A 19,691-nucleotide genomic window follows, 5' to 3' on the forward strand; every position below is an offset into this window, starting at 1 on the left:
ATCTGATTAATATCATAAGAATAAGTTAATAGAAAAACAGAACCCTTCTAAAACCAGCTTAAATAAGAAGGAATTTATTCTAAGTATTGAGAGGAGCTCAGGGTAAGAAGTGATGCTTTGTTGGGGGATGGGACTACCACATACTATCCTCCCTCACTGGCTCATTTTCATTCTCCTTTCTTGGAGGGATGTTGTCTTTTCAATCCTCTCCTTCAGTATCTCTTGCTCTTTCCCTAAAGCTTGTCTTCTCTTCATTCATGTGGACTTGGACAGTCATGGCAACCTCCATCTGTGTGTCTCTCCAGCACAGCTTCTTTTCACTAACTTACTTTGTGACTCAATATTGAGAATATCAGACAGCCCAGGTGGCTTAGCGAGTTAGTGCCGCCTTCAGCCCAGGGTGTGATCCTAGAGTCTCTGGATCAAGTCCCACATCGGGCTCCCTGCAGGGAGCCTGCTTCTCCCTCTGCCTGTGTCTATGCCTCTCTCTCTGTGTGTCTCTCATGAATAAATAAATAAAATCTTAAAAATAAATAAATATAATAAATAAATCTTTAAAAATATATTGATAATATCATATTGGCTCAGCATAGGTCAGGTGTCTACACTTAGTCTAATTAACTGTGGTCAAATAGAGACTAAATAGTCTTACATGGTACCTTGACCATCTTATTCTGCATCATGTGGGTGCATCTGGCACTCTAAGAAGAGGATATTGCCTGGAAAGAAATGATGCACATCTCATCTACATCTAACACTAACTAACAAAAATATCCTGTGAAGATTCTGTTTCCCTTCCATGAGAAAGACCAAAAGAGAGCTGCTAGATATATGGGAAATACATCTGTGCTATCTAAATCTAAGCATAGGTAGAATTTAACTCTTATCCATAGTAAAATTAAAAATTAAATTTATCAACCAGATGTCCTCTAAAGTTGCTCATTTTCCCTTAGAGTCATCTTCCTTATGTGTAAGCATATGTGAACATTCCAAGGCTAAACCTCTCCAGAAGCCCTAACATTCTATTTTGAGAACACTCGTTTTATATTAATCTAGAGAGAACACATCCCTGGAGCTTCCAAATCGAAATGATAAATAATTCTTTAGCAATTTTAGATTGGAATGAGATGATGAATTAACTAGTGTTCAAGAAATGTCTAATTTTATTCGTGAATTTTTTTTTTTTTTTTTTAGAGAGGGAGGGAGCAAAAACATGCAAGTAGTGGGGGCTGGCAGGAGGAAAGGGAGAGAGAGAATCTTAAATCTGACCTGATTTCAATCTCATGACCCTGAGATCATGACCTGAGCCAAAATCAAATCAGTCACTTAACTTACTGAGCCACCCAGGAACCTTTGTGAAATTATTTCTGATCAAAATTTGAATATACAGATTTTTAGGTTGATGATAGTGAAAGAGAATTACAAACATAGTCATGTCCTCAAAATCATGTAATAGGGAAAGTTGGAAGGATGGTCCCCACGGGTCTGCAGTGTAGGAAGGTAGAAATGGCTTTGTCATCCACAGCTGCATCACACAATAAGGTACTCTGACAATAAAGCAGATTAAGGTCTCTGGAAAAAAAGCAATGCTATAGGTGAGATGGTTATCCATTCCACTAAATGGGATATGGGACACATCTATGATAAGCAAATTTAATGCTGTCCAGTCTTCTTAGAGGAAGGCTTTTGAGAATACACACATTTTGTAAATGTATGCTTATGTAGCCAACTTGATTCTCCAAAGTAATAACATTAATTTCCAATTCATTGTGATATTATATTTTTTACTTTAAATAATTTTAATTAATAAATTTTAGCCACTGTTTTTATTTTCTCTGTTAATAAATTTCAGTGGCATATTTTGTTCATTGTAATTATGCACAAAATAAAGTAACAATGTTTTCTGGCTAATATGGTAAGAATAACAATTTTGGTAAAATTGTAAAGATGCAAACACCCTGAAAGTAGGGGTATTGTCTTAAATTTCAGCAGAGCATCTCTGTTAAAGCAGTTGTAATTCACAGTTTGGGATTTCTTGATTTTTTTAATGTCTTACTTTTCCATGAAGGATATAAAATATGGGGACTGGCTATATCACTTCAGCTTGATCAGTGCAACCAGTTTGGACCCAACCTACCACCACCACCATGGTAGCATGCTTGTAGCTTTCTTAAAGACTTAATTGGAACTTTTACATATCATGAGAGTATTTTATAAGCAACTATAAAAACAAGGACATGTTTTTGATTTATCACTTTTGGCATCTAGAAACACTGTTTGGGATTGCTAATAACTCCTATCAACCATCAGTTAAACAAATAGATGATTGGACTGAAATGGAAGGGTCTCCAGAGATTCAGAAGCCCCCCCTCCCCACCTTGCAGCTGCTAGCCAGTGGCCCTGGTGTGCCATGGTTCCTTTGATGAGCATCTCTTTGGCATCCTGGGGCCTCTGCACAGTGGGTCATGAGCTGTGAACAGGCTGAAGGAATAGTTTTTCCTATTAAAAATCAAATCTAGGAAAACAAAAATTGGTTAATCAAACTTAAGTCACTACATTTCTTTTTCTTTTTTTTTTTTAGCCTAAGAATCTTTTATTTTTTTTAATAAATTTATTTTTTATTGGTGTTCAATTTGCCAACATATAGAATAACACCCAGTGCTCATCCCGTAAACTGCCCACCTAAGTGCCCGTCACCCAGTCAGCCCCACCCCTACCCCCCCACCCACCTCCCCTTCCACCACACCTAGTTCGTTTCCCAGAGTTAGGAGTCTTTCATGTTCTGTATCCCTTTCTGATATTTCGCACTTATTTTTTCTCCTTTCCCCTTTATTCCCTTTCACTATTTTTTATATTCCCCAAATGAATGAGACCATATAATGTTTGTCCTTCTCTGATTGACTTATTTCACTCAGCATAATACCCTCCAGTTCCATCCACGTCAAAGCAAATGGTGGGTATTTGTCGTGTCCCGGCGTTGAAGTCATTACATTTTCAACGCTGTTAAAAAGATGTATTTATTTGAGTCAAACCAGCTTTTAAAGATATTTTATAATCTTATAAGTCTGTAATATTTAAAAGACGGCTTCATAAAAATGTATGTAACCATCTTTGCTAACATCGGGGAACCCAGGTGGCTTAGTCAGTTGAGCGTCAGACCTTTGGGTCAGGTCATAATCTCATGGGTTGTGGAATCAAGCCCCATGTCAGGCTCTGTGATCAGAGGGGACTCTGCTTGAAGATTCTCTTCCTCTGCCCCTCCCCCTATTTACATGCGAGTGTTCTCTCTTTCTCAAATATATAAATCTTCAAAATTCTAGCATAACACTAGGAAATAAACTCAAATCTAGTTTGTGCACATAATACTCCTGCACTAAGTTGTGCATTAAAAACGTTAGTGATTAATTATGTTTTATAGTCAGAGAACATTAGATTTTAATCATATTTTAATACATAAAAAAGATAGTAGGATGAGGATAGTCTTTGTAACCAATCAACAAAGATATTTTAAATGCACATAAAATAAATTATTTTAAGCTAAACATTGGATAATATGCATGTAATAAACAGGAACATGTTGGGTATGACTATATATCTGTTAGGTAAAATTAAGATAGAAGCATATATTTTTAGAGATAGATGGAGGGTAGATTGATAGAAAAACAGATCATCATCATCTTAATGGGAAAGTGGTATTCCACAAACCATATGCAGGCAAAAACATTTTTCCAGCTGCATAATCAAATATTTTTAGTTTATTTATGATACCTCATCTAGTATCTTGTTGTATGTTCAAATGGGGAAAATACAACATCCCCTGTGGGATTGCTGTAGCACAACTGTGTCAGTGCTGGGCACATTTGGTGTTCAGTAAGGATTGTTACTACATGTTGCTTAATCTCTGCACACAGTTCCCCAGGCCTTTGCACAGGGGGCCCTGGTCCCAGGCAGAAATGTGAAGCCATTAATGTCTTTTGTGCCGGCCTTCACTTGGAATTCCCTGAGATGGGGACTTCTCTCCTGACCTTTCAGGTACTCGATGCCCCCTTGCTGCCTAAACAATCCTAAATAGTAATCTTTTTTTTTTTTTTTTTTTTTTTTTTTTGAGAGGGAGAGTTGTGGCAGAGGCAGTGGGAGAAAGAAAGAGAAAATCCTAAGCAGGACCCATGCCCAGTGCAGAGCCAGATGCAGCAGGGATCAATCTCACAACCCTGGGATCGTGACCTGAGCTAAAACTAAGAGTCAGACACTTAAATGACCAAGCCACTCAGGTGCCACAACAATCCCAGTCATTTTAAATATTACACTTTGTATACTTGAACTTGACTCAGCCACTTTAGGTCTTGTGTTCCTAATTTCACATAATACAGTAGCTGGTGTATATTAAATAGTCAGTAAACATTTGCTGAAGGAAAGCTTCTGTTCCAACTGTAGAGGCTCTGGCTAGAGCATTACACAATCACACTCTATAGGCTAACCTGCCAAGTTAAATTAATGCAGTGCTCTTAGGGCAGTGGCTATGCAGTGTGGCATGAAGAGGTCAGTGGGCCCCCCTCAGATAGGCTCAGTGTTTCCTTGAGTGGACAGTCGGGGCTACAACAGACCTGAATGAGAACAGATAAGGATCTAAGAACTAAAAAACAATCCAATGCCAGGTAGCAACTGATTGTGGGCCAAATTTCAGGCACAGTGTCCCAGGCCAAGAGGTAAGAGCCAGACAATGTCACAGAGGTTAAAGTTGTTTCTAGTCAGAATGTGAAGGCAGGTGAAGGCTTGCCTGGAGGTACCTGTTGAAGGTAGAATCTGAGACACACACCAAGGTCACCTTCATTCTTTTCTAGAGATGAGAAGATGCTTCCTTCAGTGCTGCTCAGCCTAGTGGGCATGAAGGGCATGGCCAGTCAAAGTGGCCTTGATCTCTGTACTGGATTGAGCTGTGTCCCCCCAAAAAGACATGTTAAAGACCTAACCCCCAGTACCTCAGAATGTGACTTGATTTGGAAACAGGGTTTTGGGAGATATAATTGGTTAAGATGAGGGCACATGGTAGTGGAGAGGACCCTTAATCCAACAAGACTAGTGCCCTTATAAGTATAGGAAAAAACAGAAATACACAGGGGAAGACTCAATGTGACAACAAGGGTGGAAGTGGCAGCAAAGCAGCTGCCAGCCAGGGAACAGCAGAGATTGGCCAGAAGCTGGAAAGAGATAAGGAGAGGTTCTCCCCTGCAGGTGTACTTCCTACCTCCAGAATTGAGAGACAGTCGGTTTCTATTGTTTTAAACCAGTTTGTGACTGAAGCCATGGGATACTCCTACGTCCCTGAAGAAACATGCTGCTCTTCATCTACTTAGAAGTGCTGGCAGCTGTGTCTTTGGGGGATACGGGGGATGCCACAGCATCGATGCACATGTGGGTCTCTTCATAGTTGCTGTGGCAACTACCCACTTTGGACATTCAGACCCTGCTCTACCCAACTGCTCCTCCTCTGGGGCCTATAACCATTCCTTGGATGAGACTATGCCTGTAGACTTGCTTCCCCTCAGTCCTATTCTAGCCCCATGGCCTCTCTTGCCATCCTCCTGCTGCAGGGCCAAGTATATGCTTTATCTTTCTTTTCCCAAGAGTAACAGGTTAAGCTTATAGCATACACCACTCTTCCTTTCTAGTAATCTGGAATATATCTTTATGCATGGGATGTTACATCTCCCTCTGCTGATGAAGATTCTGACAATGAAGTAGGCCACCAGAATACATCCTCTTCATTAATATTGAATATCTGAAAACAAAATAGAGTACTTCATTAAAAATATGCATATAGGACTGTTTTTTTAAAGAAGTAGAAATTTAGAAGAATTTACTTAAGGGACACCTGCGTGGCTCATTCAGTTAAGTGTCTGACTCTTGATTTTGGCTCAGGTCTTGATTTTGGTAAGATTGAGTCCTGTGTCAGGCTTCACGGTGGGCATGGAGCTTGCTTAAGATTCTCTCTTTCCCTCTCCTTCTGCCCCTTTCCCCTTTCTCTCCCTCTCTAAAAAAAAAAAAAAAAAGTGATTTTATTTAAATTTGATTGCATTTAAAGTTTAATTGCATTCAGGCTTCGAGTTCTGAAATAAATAAGTCATGGGAATAAAAGGCACAGCCTAGGGAACAACTGTCAGTGGTGTTGTCATAGCGTCACACAGTGACAGCTGGTAGGTGCGCTTGTGGGGAGCAGAGCATAATGTGTAGACTTGTTGAATCACTAAGTTGTACACCTGAAACTAACATTTTGTCAACTCTACTCAGAAAAACAACAAATACATAGATTTAATTGCATTCAATGAACTATATGCTCTCTTTGAGAAGTTGTAAATGCATAGTCCTGAGGTAGCAATAGGTGATAGCATGACAATTGATTTTTGTAAGGCTTGAGTAATCATTTCTTAAATTAAGAACCATTAGATAAAGACAGGCCAGGAGGAGGCCAAGTCCAAATTAAGTTATGAAGAGGGAAAATGAAGAAGTAAAAGTAACTGTAGGGTCAAGGCTAAAAATATCATATAGAAAGTATAAGAAAGCCAATTTCTTGCTAAGGAGAGCTGTAATATGAAACAGGACAATCCTTTGATTGCAAATTTGTATGAAAATTACTCCAAAACTAAAAGAGCTTGGTGCATGAATCTCACCATCTGGATGGTAAATGACAGAGTTGGGATTGGATCACATCTGACTTGGCTCTTGTCACTACTAGAGCCTCCTCTGCACAGGTGTCCATGTAATTCTTGTTCTTATTTTCCATCTGTATTCCTTTGAGAACAAAGTCACCCCTCAAGGGCCTTCTGTGCACCAAACTAATTTAAATATCTGGCTGCCCTGAATGCCACTTGTCATCATTGCAAGCCATGAGTATTGTTGTGGTAGATGTCTAGTTGCAAGTACAAGGCCTTGATGCTCAGGCTGACCAGGATGTCCTTGAACCCCCAGGAGCAGAGGTGACATACATGAACATGACCGCATACAACAAGGGCCGGCTGCAGTCCTCCTTCTGGATCGTGGACAAACAGCATGTTTACATCGGCAGTGCTGGCTTGGACTGGCAATCACTGGGACAGGTAATCTTTCCATATTACATAAACTCAGAGTTCCATCAGCATCAAAGCTCCCAGCTCCATAAAGCACCCCTCTACTGTGTCTGTGGTACATGAAACCTACAGCATTGATCTTTTTTTTAACTGTGTGGTTTTGATAGGCTCACTTCCATTTAATATAAAATGAGAACCCTTTCTTTGACAGAATCATGTTCCCCAAATGCTGCCATTGTTTCGGTGCTCTTGTAATTCAGATGCTACTCCAGATTCTGTAGAGCAGGTTGGTGTGTAGTTTATATTATCCAAGCCTAAATGTTCAGCATGAGATCACATAATCTATGAAATCTATGAATCTATGAAAACATAAATTCACCGTAGGTAGTATTAGGAAGTTACATGTAAATGTAACTTCTGCTAACAGTAATTATTGGGGTTATTCCTTGAATAAATCTTCACATGAAAGTGTTACCTCCTCTTTGCAAATAATTCATTTCAAGTGTCTTAAGATACACTCGAGCAATCTTTAATTTTCAGGTATTTATTTGTGTCAAGGTGATCCATAGAGCATTACAAATCAGTTTCTTCCCACTAGTCAACTGATGGCAGGAAGTTCTTGATCCTTGGGTGCATGGTAGGAAGACTGAAGAGTTAACCACACATTCTGCACTCTTTAAATATTCAAATGACTGAAATTACCAAGTGAATTATACTGCATTTCTTATGGGAAAGAAAGCATGGATGTGCAGACAGACACAAGGGCCATAACTTGTAAAGAAAGACACCATCCCATAGGATAACTCTGATGGAGGGTAACATATTTGTACTGTTGGTTTCAAGCTAATTCACCATTTGCCTTCCAATTTCCACTGTTGTCCTATTTTTCTTCTTAACATGCCACCTTCCATGCATGCAAACTGTATTCTTTCTCTTTTATGGTTGAGGCAAGTAAGAGTGTCAAGCGTAAAATAAATATACAATGGGTAAACTGAGTACTAAAATTAAATACTAGTACTTCCCTTTCAAGGGAATAGATAGAGTGGAGTCAAAGTACCACTAATCTAAGGTGGTTTTTCCTAGTTTTGTATTTAAAGGCTAGTCAGAGTCATCTAGTCCCGAAGGTCAAACAACTATTGTTTTTAAGGAGACAGTCTCACTCCAGCAAGAAGGGACCATGGAAAAACATTTCCCGATCAGTTTTGGGATGAAGGCACCATCCAATTGCTTATTTTATATTTTCTCAGGAATTTGAAGGTGCTATCTACTGATATAAAAACAATTCTTAGCAAAATAATAGTATCATTTAATAATTGCAACAATAATAACTACTGTATATTGTATGCCAGGTGCTGCTATAAGCCATTTAAGTGGATTACATAATTTAAGCCTCACAGTGATCCTGTGATGGAAAAAACTATTCTTGTCTCTGTTATGGGACAAGATAAGTAGATATCTTAAAAGATATAGTAGACCTGCATCCAGAATTAGATTTCAGTATTAAATTTTTAAGACAATTTTTTTCAGTATTAATTCTGATATAAAAAATATAAATTTTGATTTAGTACATCTCATTTCTGGTGGCCCTTCAAACATAGATATAAAAAAATATGGATTAGAGGCACCTGGGTGGCTCAGTCAATTAAGCGTCTGACTCTTGATATCGGTTTAAGTCATGATCTCAGGATCATGATGTCAGGCTCGCCTCACTGAGCTCGTTCAGTCTCCACAGACCGCTTGAGATTCTCTCTCTCCCTCTGCACCTCCCTTCTGCCACCATGTTTTGCAAGCACATACTGTCTCTAAAATAAATGATAGATAGATAGATAGATAGATAGATAGATAGATAGATAGATAGATAGATAAATGGATTATAGCAATTTTGGCTTACATCAGAAACAAGAAGTAAGGCTAGAAGAGTATTAAAGCCTCATTAATTCAGAGTATTTAGAGAAAAATAGCCTAATTTATGGAAATATCTGAGTTTATCTTTTGCTAATCAGTAAGCATCTTTTGCCTAGAAATTTTCAGCTGGGCCTTTTTAAATAAATAGATAAAATTGGTTCTGTAACAATATTGATTACATGTAACTTCTGCTAAATGGTTTTTGACTTGAGAATCATTTGCTTTCTTTTCTTTCTTTTTTTTTTTAGAAAATGCATTTCCCTACCACCAAATTGTATTTCCGTTGTCATTAAGTGATATAAATTGACAGAGTTTAAAGTTCTGTGAATTCCATTTGAATGAGGTTTGAATTATTGAGATTTAATGCCACTTTTCTTCAAATTTTCGAGCAAATTATCTATAATCTCCCTAAGCAGATGGACATAAAATATTCATGTATTGGCTTCCCTGCTTGAGATTTACTCCTTTGTCTCTGATTTATGCTGTTTGTTTTGTAGAAAAGTAGGTCGATCTTTTAAATGTTCATTCCTTACCTGTGTAGTCATTTAGACATGGATCTTCACTGTGAAATGTGACATAGTCCCCACTTTAAACATGGTAAATGCAAATGAAGGATGGGCTGCAAGTTATTTCCTGTTACTCAAGAGAAGACTCAAAGCCATCTCAGATCTCTGTTTGCTCACATTCTGCAGTGGTAGCAAGTTTCCCTTCACCTACACAGAAGACCAAATTTGACCAAGAGTCAGAGGGCAAAGTGGGAAAGGGCCATGACCCACCTCTCTGTTTCACAACTAGTCAAGTTCCTTTGCTAAAGTTCAACCAACTCTTTATGAGTCATTTAATGCCCTTCTCAGTAAGGAGAATTGCCACCTCTCCTTTATGCCACTGTGTGAGCTGGGCCTCTAGATCTGTCCCTCCAACCTCGTCCCACGGCTGCTTTGTTCTCAGCTCATAAGCCACATAATGAGAGGAAGAATAACAGTGGACTCCTGAGATTCCTTTCCTTCAAAAGACCAGCTCAGATATACCAGCGATGTTTACTTTTAAAAACATTAACTGGATATCATGATGCTTAAGTATGGAAGAAGTGCAATACAGGATTAAAAAACAAACTTATTTTATGATCCACCATAAATTCAGAAAGGAAGCCATGAAAAGGTTCTCAGCTCTCTCTTAAGTAACGGAAATTCAACTGAGTAAATGCAAAGATCAAATTGGCTTTATTCAACAATTCGTGAATTGGGCAGCATCCCACCTAGCAATAGAAAGGAACTCTGCCAGGCTGTACAAAAGAAAAGGTTTTTAAAGGTGGAAAGGAGGCGGAAAAGGTAATTATTAGAAAGAATGAATTGTTGTAGGCAAGGTTGCCTTCCTAAGGGAAACAGGAGAGATCTATCCAGTAGATTATTTCACTAGCTCGGGCCAGGTAATTCCATGCTGATTGGTTAAACATTACATTCCAGGGTGGTTGAAACTGCAATTAGGTTTGATATTAAGCCTCGGTTTGCTAACATGGGATTTAACATAAGTGACTCCATTTTGGGCCTGCTGCCTCTTTTTTAACAATTCCAAACATCCCTGTAAGGAGAGGGCTGGTGAAGGGTCATACTCATCAGCTATCCATGGAAACAGGCCCCTGGGTAGGCTGGAAAAAAGCTTCAGTATGGAATAAAATGTATACACTGGTGGCAAATGTTTAAGCCATCAGGGATTTCAGGGCACATATCTTCGGTGGAAATCTGCATTCTTCCGCTGGTTGTAAATTTAATAATGGGTTAAAATCCAGTAGGGTCAGGGAATTGGGAAGAGGTGAGTGGAAGAAATCTTTGTGTCATTTTTTCCAAAAGGCTACTGTGTGTGTGCTAGGCAATGTGCTAATAACTTCATATGTCCCCTGACACATATGAAGTTTGTCCTGACAACTTATGGGTGGTTATGATCACCATCTTCCAAATGAAGATAACATTAAAAAAATAAAAACAGAACAGATCCTATTCTGTTGCTCATCTCTCCTATAAAACTGCAAAACACTCTCTAACCTGTGTAGGAACTAGGCGTTTGGAGATGAGCCTCATGTGCTTTAGATCAACAGTCCAGTCGGTAGAGGCTGTATCTTTCGTTTCATTCCTAGCAATTTGAGACACGGGTGAGCATCAACACAAGTTGCCATTTCCTGCTAAGCCGAACTTTTAAAAATTAAAATAAATACCATTGTTTTTTTCTTAACAATTTTTCCCATTTTCCTCTTAGAAGAGACTATTCTTTGATGGGGGTGGAGAGGAGACACAGCTGGGGAGAGGACAGGGTTTCAAACTCTTCTGCCAGAGCATTTAGCATCCCATCAGCTCCCCTGCATCTGTGTGTTAGCTGCTAATAGAACTGAAAACTTTTCTTTCAACACCCACCTCTCCTTCCCTTCCTCTTCACACTGACGCACGAGCACTGTCTCCTACCTTGTCCACCCTTCCCCATAGTGTTTGGGATCGCGCTATTACACTTAATCACCTACCTTGAACTCGTTTTCCTTTCAACTGTGCTTGACTGTGTGGGATTTTTCTTGATCTGCCTCAGTGTGGCATAAAGCACTGCTCAGCAGGACCCATGCATTAGAGCAGATTTTCATTTGAGCAGAGTTGTGTGTGAGGCAGACAATTACATGAAGAATTATAATACATTTTCCAAGTGTCAGATTCAACCTATTTCATCAGGTTTATATTTTATGAAGCTTTCTAGTGCAATCAGATTATTACCCATTATTGCCTTCAATATATGGTAAGTGGGAGAAATAACAGTACTAATAATAAAAGCTTCAGTGTATTGAGGGCTTTCTCTGTACTAGGCATTCTTCTGGGCATTGAAAGAATATGAATTTACTTAATTTTCATAATAACCCTTCATTGTAAATAATACTACTATTGCTTCATTTTAGAAAGGCAAAAACTGAGGCACAAATCAAGTGACCTTACCGAAGGTCACCTTCTAGGAGGTAGTAAAATGAGAATTCATATCCTGGCAATCTTTGTCTAAATTCCTCACTCTCATTTCACCACTAATAATTTTTAAAAATAAATCACACTTATGAAAAATCATTTTCTTTCATGATCTTGCTGTGAAGCAAAGCTGTAGATTTCATCTCATTTGCTCTTTTCTTTAAGAAAAGCTTACAACACTGTTCCTCAAGAAACCCTTTACTCACCTCTTTCTGACTGCACACCTCTGACGACATGATGGCCACAGATGGACACTGACTGTTGCTTGGTACCTGAGTTCTGCAAACTCTCTCAACCTCTGGGTTGGATTTTAAAGACTAGAGAGTCAATATGTGTGCTTCTATATTTATCTCATCAGACAGTTCAGGGTGCTCCCCTATAATCCACCACCACAGAGAATCCTGTAGGAGGAAAGGGAACAGTACCACAGGCTTTTCCACACAGGGGGTCTGGATTTTTGAGTCTCGAGAGCACCTAAAACCACCACGGAGGAAACACAAAATACAGCACTAACAAAGCAAACAAAAGACTAACCAGTGTGTGACGTAGCAAGAAAAGGGCACAGCAGCCTTCAAACCACAGGGCTCCGGAGGTGTGATGTTGAGGGAGAAGCTGGGAAGGAAAACGTGAAAATCACGTCTTTAGAAAAGGTTACTTTTGCAACTTTTTGAACATACTCTCTTAAATGAATACTAGCTGGGAGTTCAAAGCAGCATTCAATAGGTTCATTGGTTACAAGAATCTGGCAACTCTGCAGCGGGGAGATTTTTAAATAATATTTTCAAATATAATTAGAGCAAATAGGAATAGAACTGTTAATAATATATTTTAATTCTAGTCCACTTTTGTTCTGAAAAGGAGTATGTTGACTCAGGCTGCTGTGGGATGCAGGAGCCCCGTGACCGTGTGGCAATGAGACCATCAGTGTCCCGTACAGGGGTGGTGGGCACAGAAGCTCAGCGTGCCCAGGCCTACACCGGAGCTTGGGTGGGAGAGTAGACTGGGCCCAGGCTCTCCCTGGAATCCAGAATCCCTGAAGCTATTAATCTTGGAACTGGAAATTAGCTCAGAGAAAAATCAGTCTAGTGTTTCCCAAGATGTATCTTAGGAAATGCTATTCTCTGAGAGGTGAACTCTAATACTCCCTGAGAGGGAGAAATTATGGGATTCATTTAATTAGGTGTCCTTACTATGGGGCTCCTCAGAGCTATTGATAGGCTAACATGCTCTGGGAATCACTAAGATGGTGGGAGAGGATGAACATCCATTAAATCTGTTTGGCCACTTAATTTTATGGATCAAATATTCATTGAAGTTTCTGTATTTCCATAAATGCTGTTCTAAGGTGATACTCCCTTCACAGATGGGAATACTAAGGTGAAGGGCTGTGTTGGCGAGGATAGATTCTAGTCACTTACTGGAGACCCCTCATCCCTTTTGTCAGGTTTTAGGAGTCTCAGGCAAATGTTTGTTCACCACACATGCTACCTTAAGAAACATTCCAGAGCTGGTAATTGTAGGGTTCTGTCTCCTTAGCAACAGAACAACTGGACAATTGGCAATCTGTGGGGCTTACATGTGGGAAAGGTAATCAACGGAGTTATTGCACATTGACTCCAACAGAGAACTGCACTAATCATGGTAGAGGGTTTAAAAAAAAATGACATAAACCTACAAAGTTTATAATCCAGTTTGAAAAACAAAATATTTAAGCATTCTTCAAGTGAGCATGACCACCCAGGATATTTGCCAAGCAACGGCATAATTTGTGGGACCCAGTACCAAACGAAGATGTGGGGCCTCTTATAGTAATTTAGCAGGAACCTCAAGATGGTGACAGCAGAGCAATTACACCAAGCATGGGGTCCTGAGTCGGGGTCCTCTGGGTTCCACACCAGATGCCATGAACACTGGTGCCGAAGTGGAGGGCTGGCAACAAATACTTTGGGGACTCCGAGAAAAGAAAATCCCCATAGACTGAACAGTGAAGACCACAGGTAGATGTTGGGATTTGATCTGACCTTAACTGAAAGGGATTCTGGGCAAAGACACGGAGCTGGGAACCAGCGTGGCGCGTCAGAAGATCTGCACTCAATCTCTCGCTGGACCAGCATGTGCCAGTTGCAAAGCCCTTGGACATAAAGCTAGGAAAGACATGGATAAGCCCAGGAGGGCCTGAGAGGGCACAGTACAGGGTGTGTGGATTGAGTCCAGCAGGCTACAGCAGACATGAGGATCGCGGTCAGGGCCAGGACCTGCAGAACTGGAAGAAACCTCCACAGAGGACGTGGGGTGGAGGGGTGAGGAGAGGGGGAGACAGAGAGCCTGTGGCCAAGATCAAAGAGAGAAGTGACAGGATTGGGTAACGATGGTGAGAAGGTCAGTTGTATCGGCTTGATCTCCGGTTGTTTCCTCAAAGTGTCCAGATGTTGCTGTCAAGATACTTTTGAGGTGTGATTAACACTTAAATCAGTAGACTTGAGTAAAGCAGATGACTCCCTGTACTGAGGGTGGGCCTCATCCAACCAACTGCAGATCTTAAAAGCAAAGATTGAGGTTTCCAGAAGGAAGAAATTTGGTCCCAAGATGACAATGTAGATACCCTGCCTGAGTTCCCAACCTGCCAGCTTGGCCTGTGGATTTCGGACTTGCCAGCCCCTACAATCACAAGCCAGTTCCTTAAAATAAATCAATCTCTCTCTCTTTCTCTCTCTCTCTCTATATATATATATATGTGTGTGTGTGTGTGTGTGTGTGTGTGTGTGTATATATGTGTATATCTGTATATACGTATGTATATATGTGTGTGTATGTGTGTATATATACATATGTGTATGCGTGTATGTATATATGTATGTGTGTGTGTGTGTATATATATATATATATCCTGTTTCCAGACAGAAACAACAGAACATATTGGAACCAGAACCAACAGGATATTCTCTGGCTCTGACTAGAACAGACAGTGACTGTGAGAGCTAGAAGGAAATGGAACAAAGAGACCTGGCAAAGCTGGGTCATAGTGACTGACAGGCCGTAAGGAATGAGCCAGAAGGAACAGCGGGCATGTTTCTAGCACCTGGAGCTAGGCCCAACCTGTCAACAGAAATGGGGGACATGAGGAGAAAGGGGCAGTTCTGATGTCCAGTGGGCATTTGGAAACAGAGGAAAGAGATTGGCTGATATTGATGTTTTTTATCTAAATCTTGAGCAGCTGAATCGTGATGGTTCTTTACTGCCTCAAAACTATTGATCTCATCTCAAGCCACAATTTCCTGACAATAACCATTTGGCAAGATATTGACGAGAGTCACACTATCCCTGCTCACCAAGCCCATTACTCTTTTTCAAGTCTCCATAAGGTTGAGGTTGTGGCCTGACATTAACAATGAGGAAGAGCTCTGAAAGTGTCTTTGGTTCCGGCTTCTGTCCCCTTTTCTTCGAGTTAAAAGGACAGAGGGTGGAAGCAGAGTTTGAAGACCCAGTGGGCGCACCAGTGGGCAGGAGGAGTTCTCTGTTCTGTAGCACGTCTTGTCATTCCCATTCAGAGCTGGCGCCGAGCCTACATCCTCCCCAGAATTTATGAGTTTCTAAGGACATGTTTGGCTCCCACAGAAGTGGCGCATTGGTAATGCAGGTAACTAGATGTCAGAAACAAAATAAAAACGAACCAGAGCGAAAGCAACTCAAGTGGAAAGGCAACAGAGAATAATTAATATTTCTTAGGCAATGTGGAATGGAAGCAAAAGAAAGATTAATTCCTCCAGTGTTGATTTAGAAGATTATCTGGGCTGCTCATAAAGGTCAATTTGAGGTGCAGATACATTCTGAAGTAAATGAGTGAGTGGGAGGCCCAGATGCTTACAAAGGAAATGTTTTAGCAGACCACAACTTCAATGACAAAGTCATGCTTATTTTCTATAATTTTTAAAGTACCGATTTGGCAGATGGTATTATTCAAAAAGGCATAAGTAGAAAATCTCTTCCCTAGTCTCCCTTGGGAGACATTCTTACAAAGCAGCCTATTGTCTATTATAAAATAGTCTGAATTTGTGCAATGAGGTGAAGAAATAAAAGCATCATTTACCCTCCTCTGTTTGCCTTTGCTAAGATGGGGCTTAGCAGGGCTTTCCCAAATGAAACATTTATTTCTAAAATTTTCCCTCATATGTCCCTCCAGCCCCTAATTCCTAAATAAATATGTTTTCTTTTTTTTTTAATATTTATTTATTTATTTATTTATTTATTTATTTATTTGAGAGAGAGAAAGAGAGCATGAGCAGGAAGGGCAGAAGGAGAGGGAGAGAGAATCTCAAGCAGACTTCACACTAAGGGCAGAGCTCCATGCAGGGCTTGGTCTCAGGACCTCAAGATCATGACCTGAGCTGAAACCAAGACTCAGATGCTTAACCAGCTGTGCCACCCAGGCTCCCCTGAGTAAATATGTTCTAAATGGCATGATAATCTGAGATCTCTATCATGGCTCCTTATGTAACATGGCTCAAGATCTTTATCCTAACCACTTTTTTTTCTAGACATAGTCCCATTTGGTTAAAGTCCTTCTTAAAATATGATAGCCAGAATTCAGTACAATACTTCAAAAGTAGCTTCCCCATGTGGCCTTTGGCTTATAGTCATATGAGCACTTCCCCTCTGAAAACAGGCTAAATCTAGATTTAGAAATAAATAACAGGTCTTGTTATTTTTGTTTGTTGTTACAAGTTCCTTGCTTAGCAGTATAGCGTAGTGGTTGGAGTCAGATAGGACAAACATTGAATTTTCTTTCTACCTTTTATAATTTTATGACCCTGGGCAAGTTTTTGTTTGTTTGTTTCCCTGAGCTTTGATTTCTGTATCTCTACAATTAAACCAATAATACTACCCCCATACAATTGTTAGGGATGGAATGGGATATTCTGACACACCCAGCACTGAACCTACAGCATGGTTACTGCTCTATACCTTGTAGCCTTGGAGCTCATGACAAGGAAACCCTTTTCCTTCCCTGATAAGCTACCTAGATCAAGATCAAGGGAAAGCCAGAGGCACTGGTGTTTATTTATGATCTTTGACAAAAATTTCATAAATATCCAAAGTGTGTGGCCTTGTTAACAGTACAGTGACGTGGGTAGTGCTCCTCGAGGGTCATGAATGAGGGGCTTTTTATTCTATATCCTGTGCTGCTCAGTGTTATTACCAATGGCAAAATACATAGGAAGCAATTGGCCAGATTTTTTTTTTTATTCATTTGAGGGAGAGAGACAGAGACAGACAGAGCACAAGCAGGGGTAGGGGCAGAGAGAAAAGCAGTCCCCCCATTGAGCAGAGAGCCTGACATGCGGCTAGATTCCAGGACCCTAAGATAATGACCTGAGCCAAAGGCAGACACTTAACTCTCTGAGCCACCCAGGAGTCCCATCAATTGGCCAGATTTAGATGTAGCATAAATCTGGGAGACAGAGCTAAAACCTTGGTTTTCAGAAAGCATACTTAAAGAGATTTTAGCTAGTTAATCAGATCAGTGCCAATAAGGGGAAATTGAACAAGGGTGTGAAAATAAATGAAGGCTACCTAAGCAAAAATAAGCAGAAGCTGTTTCTTCAGAGAGCTCTACAGTGACGGAATCAACTGCTACCACAAGCATTTGGTAGAGACTTCAAGGCAGGCAGAGAGCAAGAAGGGGAAGGCTTTAGGTGTGCCTGACTGGAGGGAGTGGTAGCAGAACTAACTAGAAGGGGTATGCAGTGTGATTGATTGGTTAGGGATACATATTTGGCTTCCTCCAGTTGATTTTGAATTGAGAGTGGGCAAAATGGGGACACCTGGAGAGTCATTAATCAAGTCCTGGCCATTTTGGAGCTAATTGCTAGGAGTTCTGGTTTGGCTTTCTGGGCTGGTTGCTGCAGATCATGTGTCAGAGATCTGTGTTTTGTACATGGTCTATCCAACTGTCCATTTGTATGCTCAGTCTCTGCAGGCTGAAGAAAGCCCTCCTGTTAATTTCCCACTCCCGCCATCTGCCTCCCTCCAGACAGTTTTTAGAATCCTGGAAAGGTGTCTGGGAGCCAGTTCTGAGGACCAGGATGGGAGTCACCCAACTGTGGGGTTCATGCATGAAATCCCAGTGCCTACTTCAGTGCCTGGTACATATTAGATGCTTAAAATTGTTTATCCAATGGATGCATGAATTAACAAATGAGAGCATGTTCAATAACCATATGAGGCTTAAAGTCGCTTCAAGTAAGAACTAGAATCAAAGACTAGGAATTCTGGAAGAAAGAGCCTATATCAGTATGAGCGAGAAGCTGCTAACACTGGAGCTTTCCAGTGATGGACAAGACCAGCCCCGTGAGAGAGGACGCTCCTTGTTATGGGCAGAGGCTAAATAGTAACCTCTTCGGAATTCAGTGGGAAGGAATGTTCTGGAGGCTGAAAAGGTGTGGCATTACTGAACCATGTGTTAAGAGATGGCAAGAGTTGGGTGGCTCAGCGATTGAGTGTCTGCCTTTGGCTCAGGGCATGATCCTGCAGTCCGGGATTGAGTTTGCATCGGGCTCCCTGCAGGAAGCCTGCTTCTCCCTCTGCCTATGCCTCTCTCTCTTTCTGGCTCTCCTGAATAAATAAATAAATCTTTAATAAAAGAGAGAGAGAGGGAGAGAGAGACAAGAGTTAACGTGGTTCTGGTTTCTTCATCACAGCTGACACATTGTGAGCCCAGTAAGTGTGCGCTAACACATCATCATTGTCATCATCATGACTTCACACAGCTCACTATATACATAGCACCTCTGCTTCCTCCCTTGACTTTGGGCACATAGCTCAGGTATGTGTGCCCCAAGGGCTGGGCCACATACTCAGTCTACATGTTGGACTTGGTACAGAGCAATGTCCTCCCCCAAAAGTTGGCCCATGACAATTCAGTAATATTTCTGACATTGCCCTCTTCATGGGTGAAAATATGCTATTTATTTTGACAGTAAATCTTAAATGCAGAAAAATACCACTTTAAACCATGTTTTTTTGTTCTGTTTTTAATATTGAGGTAAAACTGTAACTGGCAAAGCGTGTTGAATACATACATACAAATTTTGTTTCCTTTAGCCAAAGTTTATTAAAAATGTTTCACTGGGTTTCTTTGAGGGCTTAGTCAGACCTAAGAAATGCATTTATTTTAACAACTGTATTTAAAAAGACTCATTTAGGTGGATTTTATTGTTCCATTTTTTTTTACTTCGTGGCTTTCATATTTTAATTGGAAAAAATTGGAATGCATTATCTTGATACAATGACTTTCGATAATACTACTCATACCCATAAATCATTCTGCATACTTCAACTATTACAGCTCAAGCATCTTTTATTATAATTAGCTGTCACTCCAGTCCTTTATTGTTGAATTCACCAAAATATAACTGTCATATTCTTAAAAACCTTTCCTGAAGTTTAATTCCCCCTGGAAACTGCATGTAGAAAATTAGCTCCGTTGCCTTGCATCCCTCGTATGATAGCCTTAACCCCCACCCACAAACTGTACAACTGCTTCTATGTTGTTACAGTCACAGTTGAATGTGCCATATTTCGACCTTAAAAACAGCCTAAAAATACTCTTACACTTTTGAATTAATTGCCTAGGGTACAGGACCCACTAGAAATGGTGGGTCTGAATGTCATTCTCAGAGGCTTGTGGGAGAAATCATGCTTCACAATGAAGCAAGATTAAGATAAACCAAAC

The 19,691-nt window shown here is 40.3% G+C and overlaps 1 protein-coding gene and 1 long non-coding RNA gene across 13 annotated transcripts in view; one reads left to right on the top strand and one right to left on the bottom strand.

The window, feature by feature from the left end:
- PLD5 (phospholipase D family member 5) overlaps positions 1-19,691 on the top strand; it is a 416,960-nt gene that overhangs the window by 276,481 nt on the left and 120,788 nt on the right. For all 5 annotated transcript variants that reach the window (XM_077901464.1, XM_077901465.1, XM_077901466.1 and 2 more), the window contains one exon: positions 6,967-7,094. In XM_077901464.1, the coding sequence (XP_077757590.1) occupies positions 6,967-7,094 (128 nt within the window). The remainder of the gene's footprint in view (positions 1-6,966; positions 7,095-19,691) is intronic.
- On the bottom strand, positions 1,155-13,467 carry LOC144316039 (uncharacterized). 8 transcript variants are annotated; one of them, XR_013381826.1, is made up of 8 exons: positions 13,378-13,467; positions 12,494-12,571; positions 12,166-12,360; positions 11,009-11,096; positions 9,503-9,682; positions 5,246-5,779; positions 2,378-2,515; positions 1,155-1,572 (listed from the first exon to the last, which is right to left on the bottom strand). It is a non-coding gene; the product is annotated as an uncharacterized LOC144316039 (long non-coding RNA). The 8 variants fall into 8 exon arrangements; XR_013381827.1 differs by lacking the exon at positions 11,009-11,096; XR_013381825.1 differs by lacking the exons at positions 11,009-11,096; positions 12,166-12,360.

Source organism: Canis aureus, chromosome 6 (assembly GCF_053574225.1).
Source record: "Canis aureus isolate CA01 chromosome 6, VMU_Caureus_v.1.0, whole genome shotgun sequence".
NCBI lineage: Eukaryota > Metazoa > Chordata > Mammalia > Carnivora > Canidae > Canis > Canis aureus.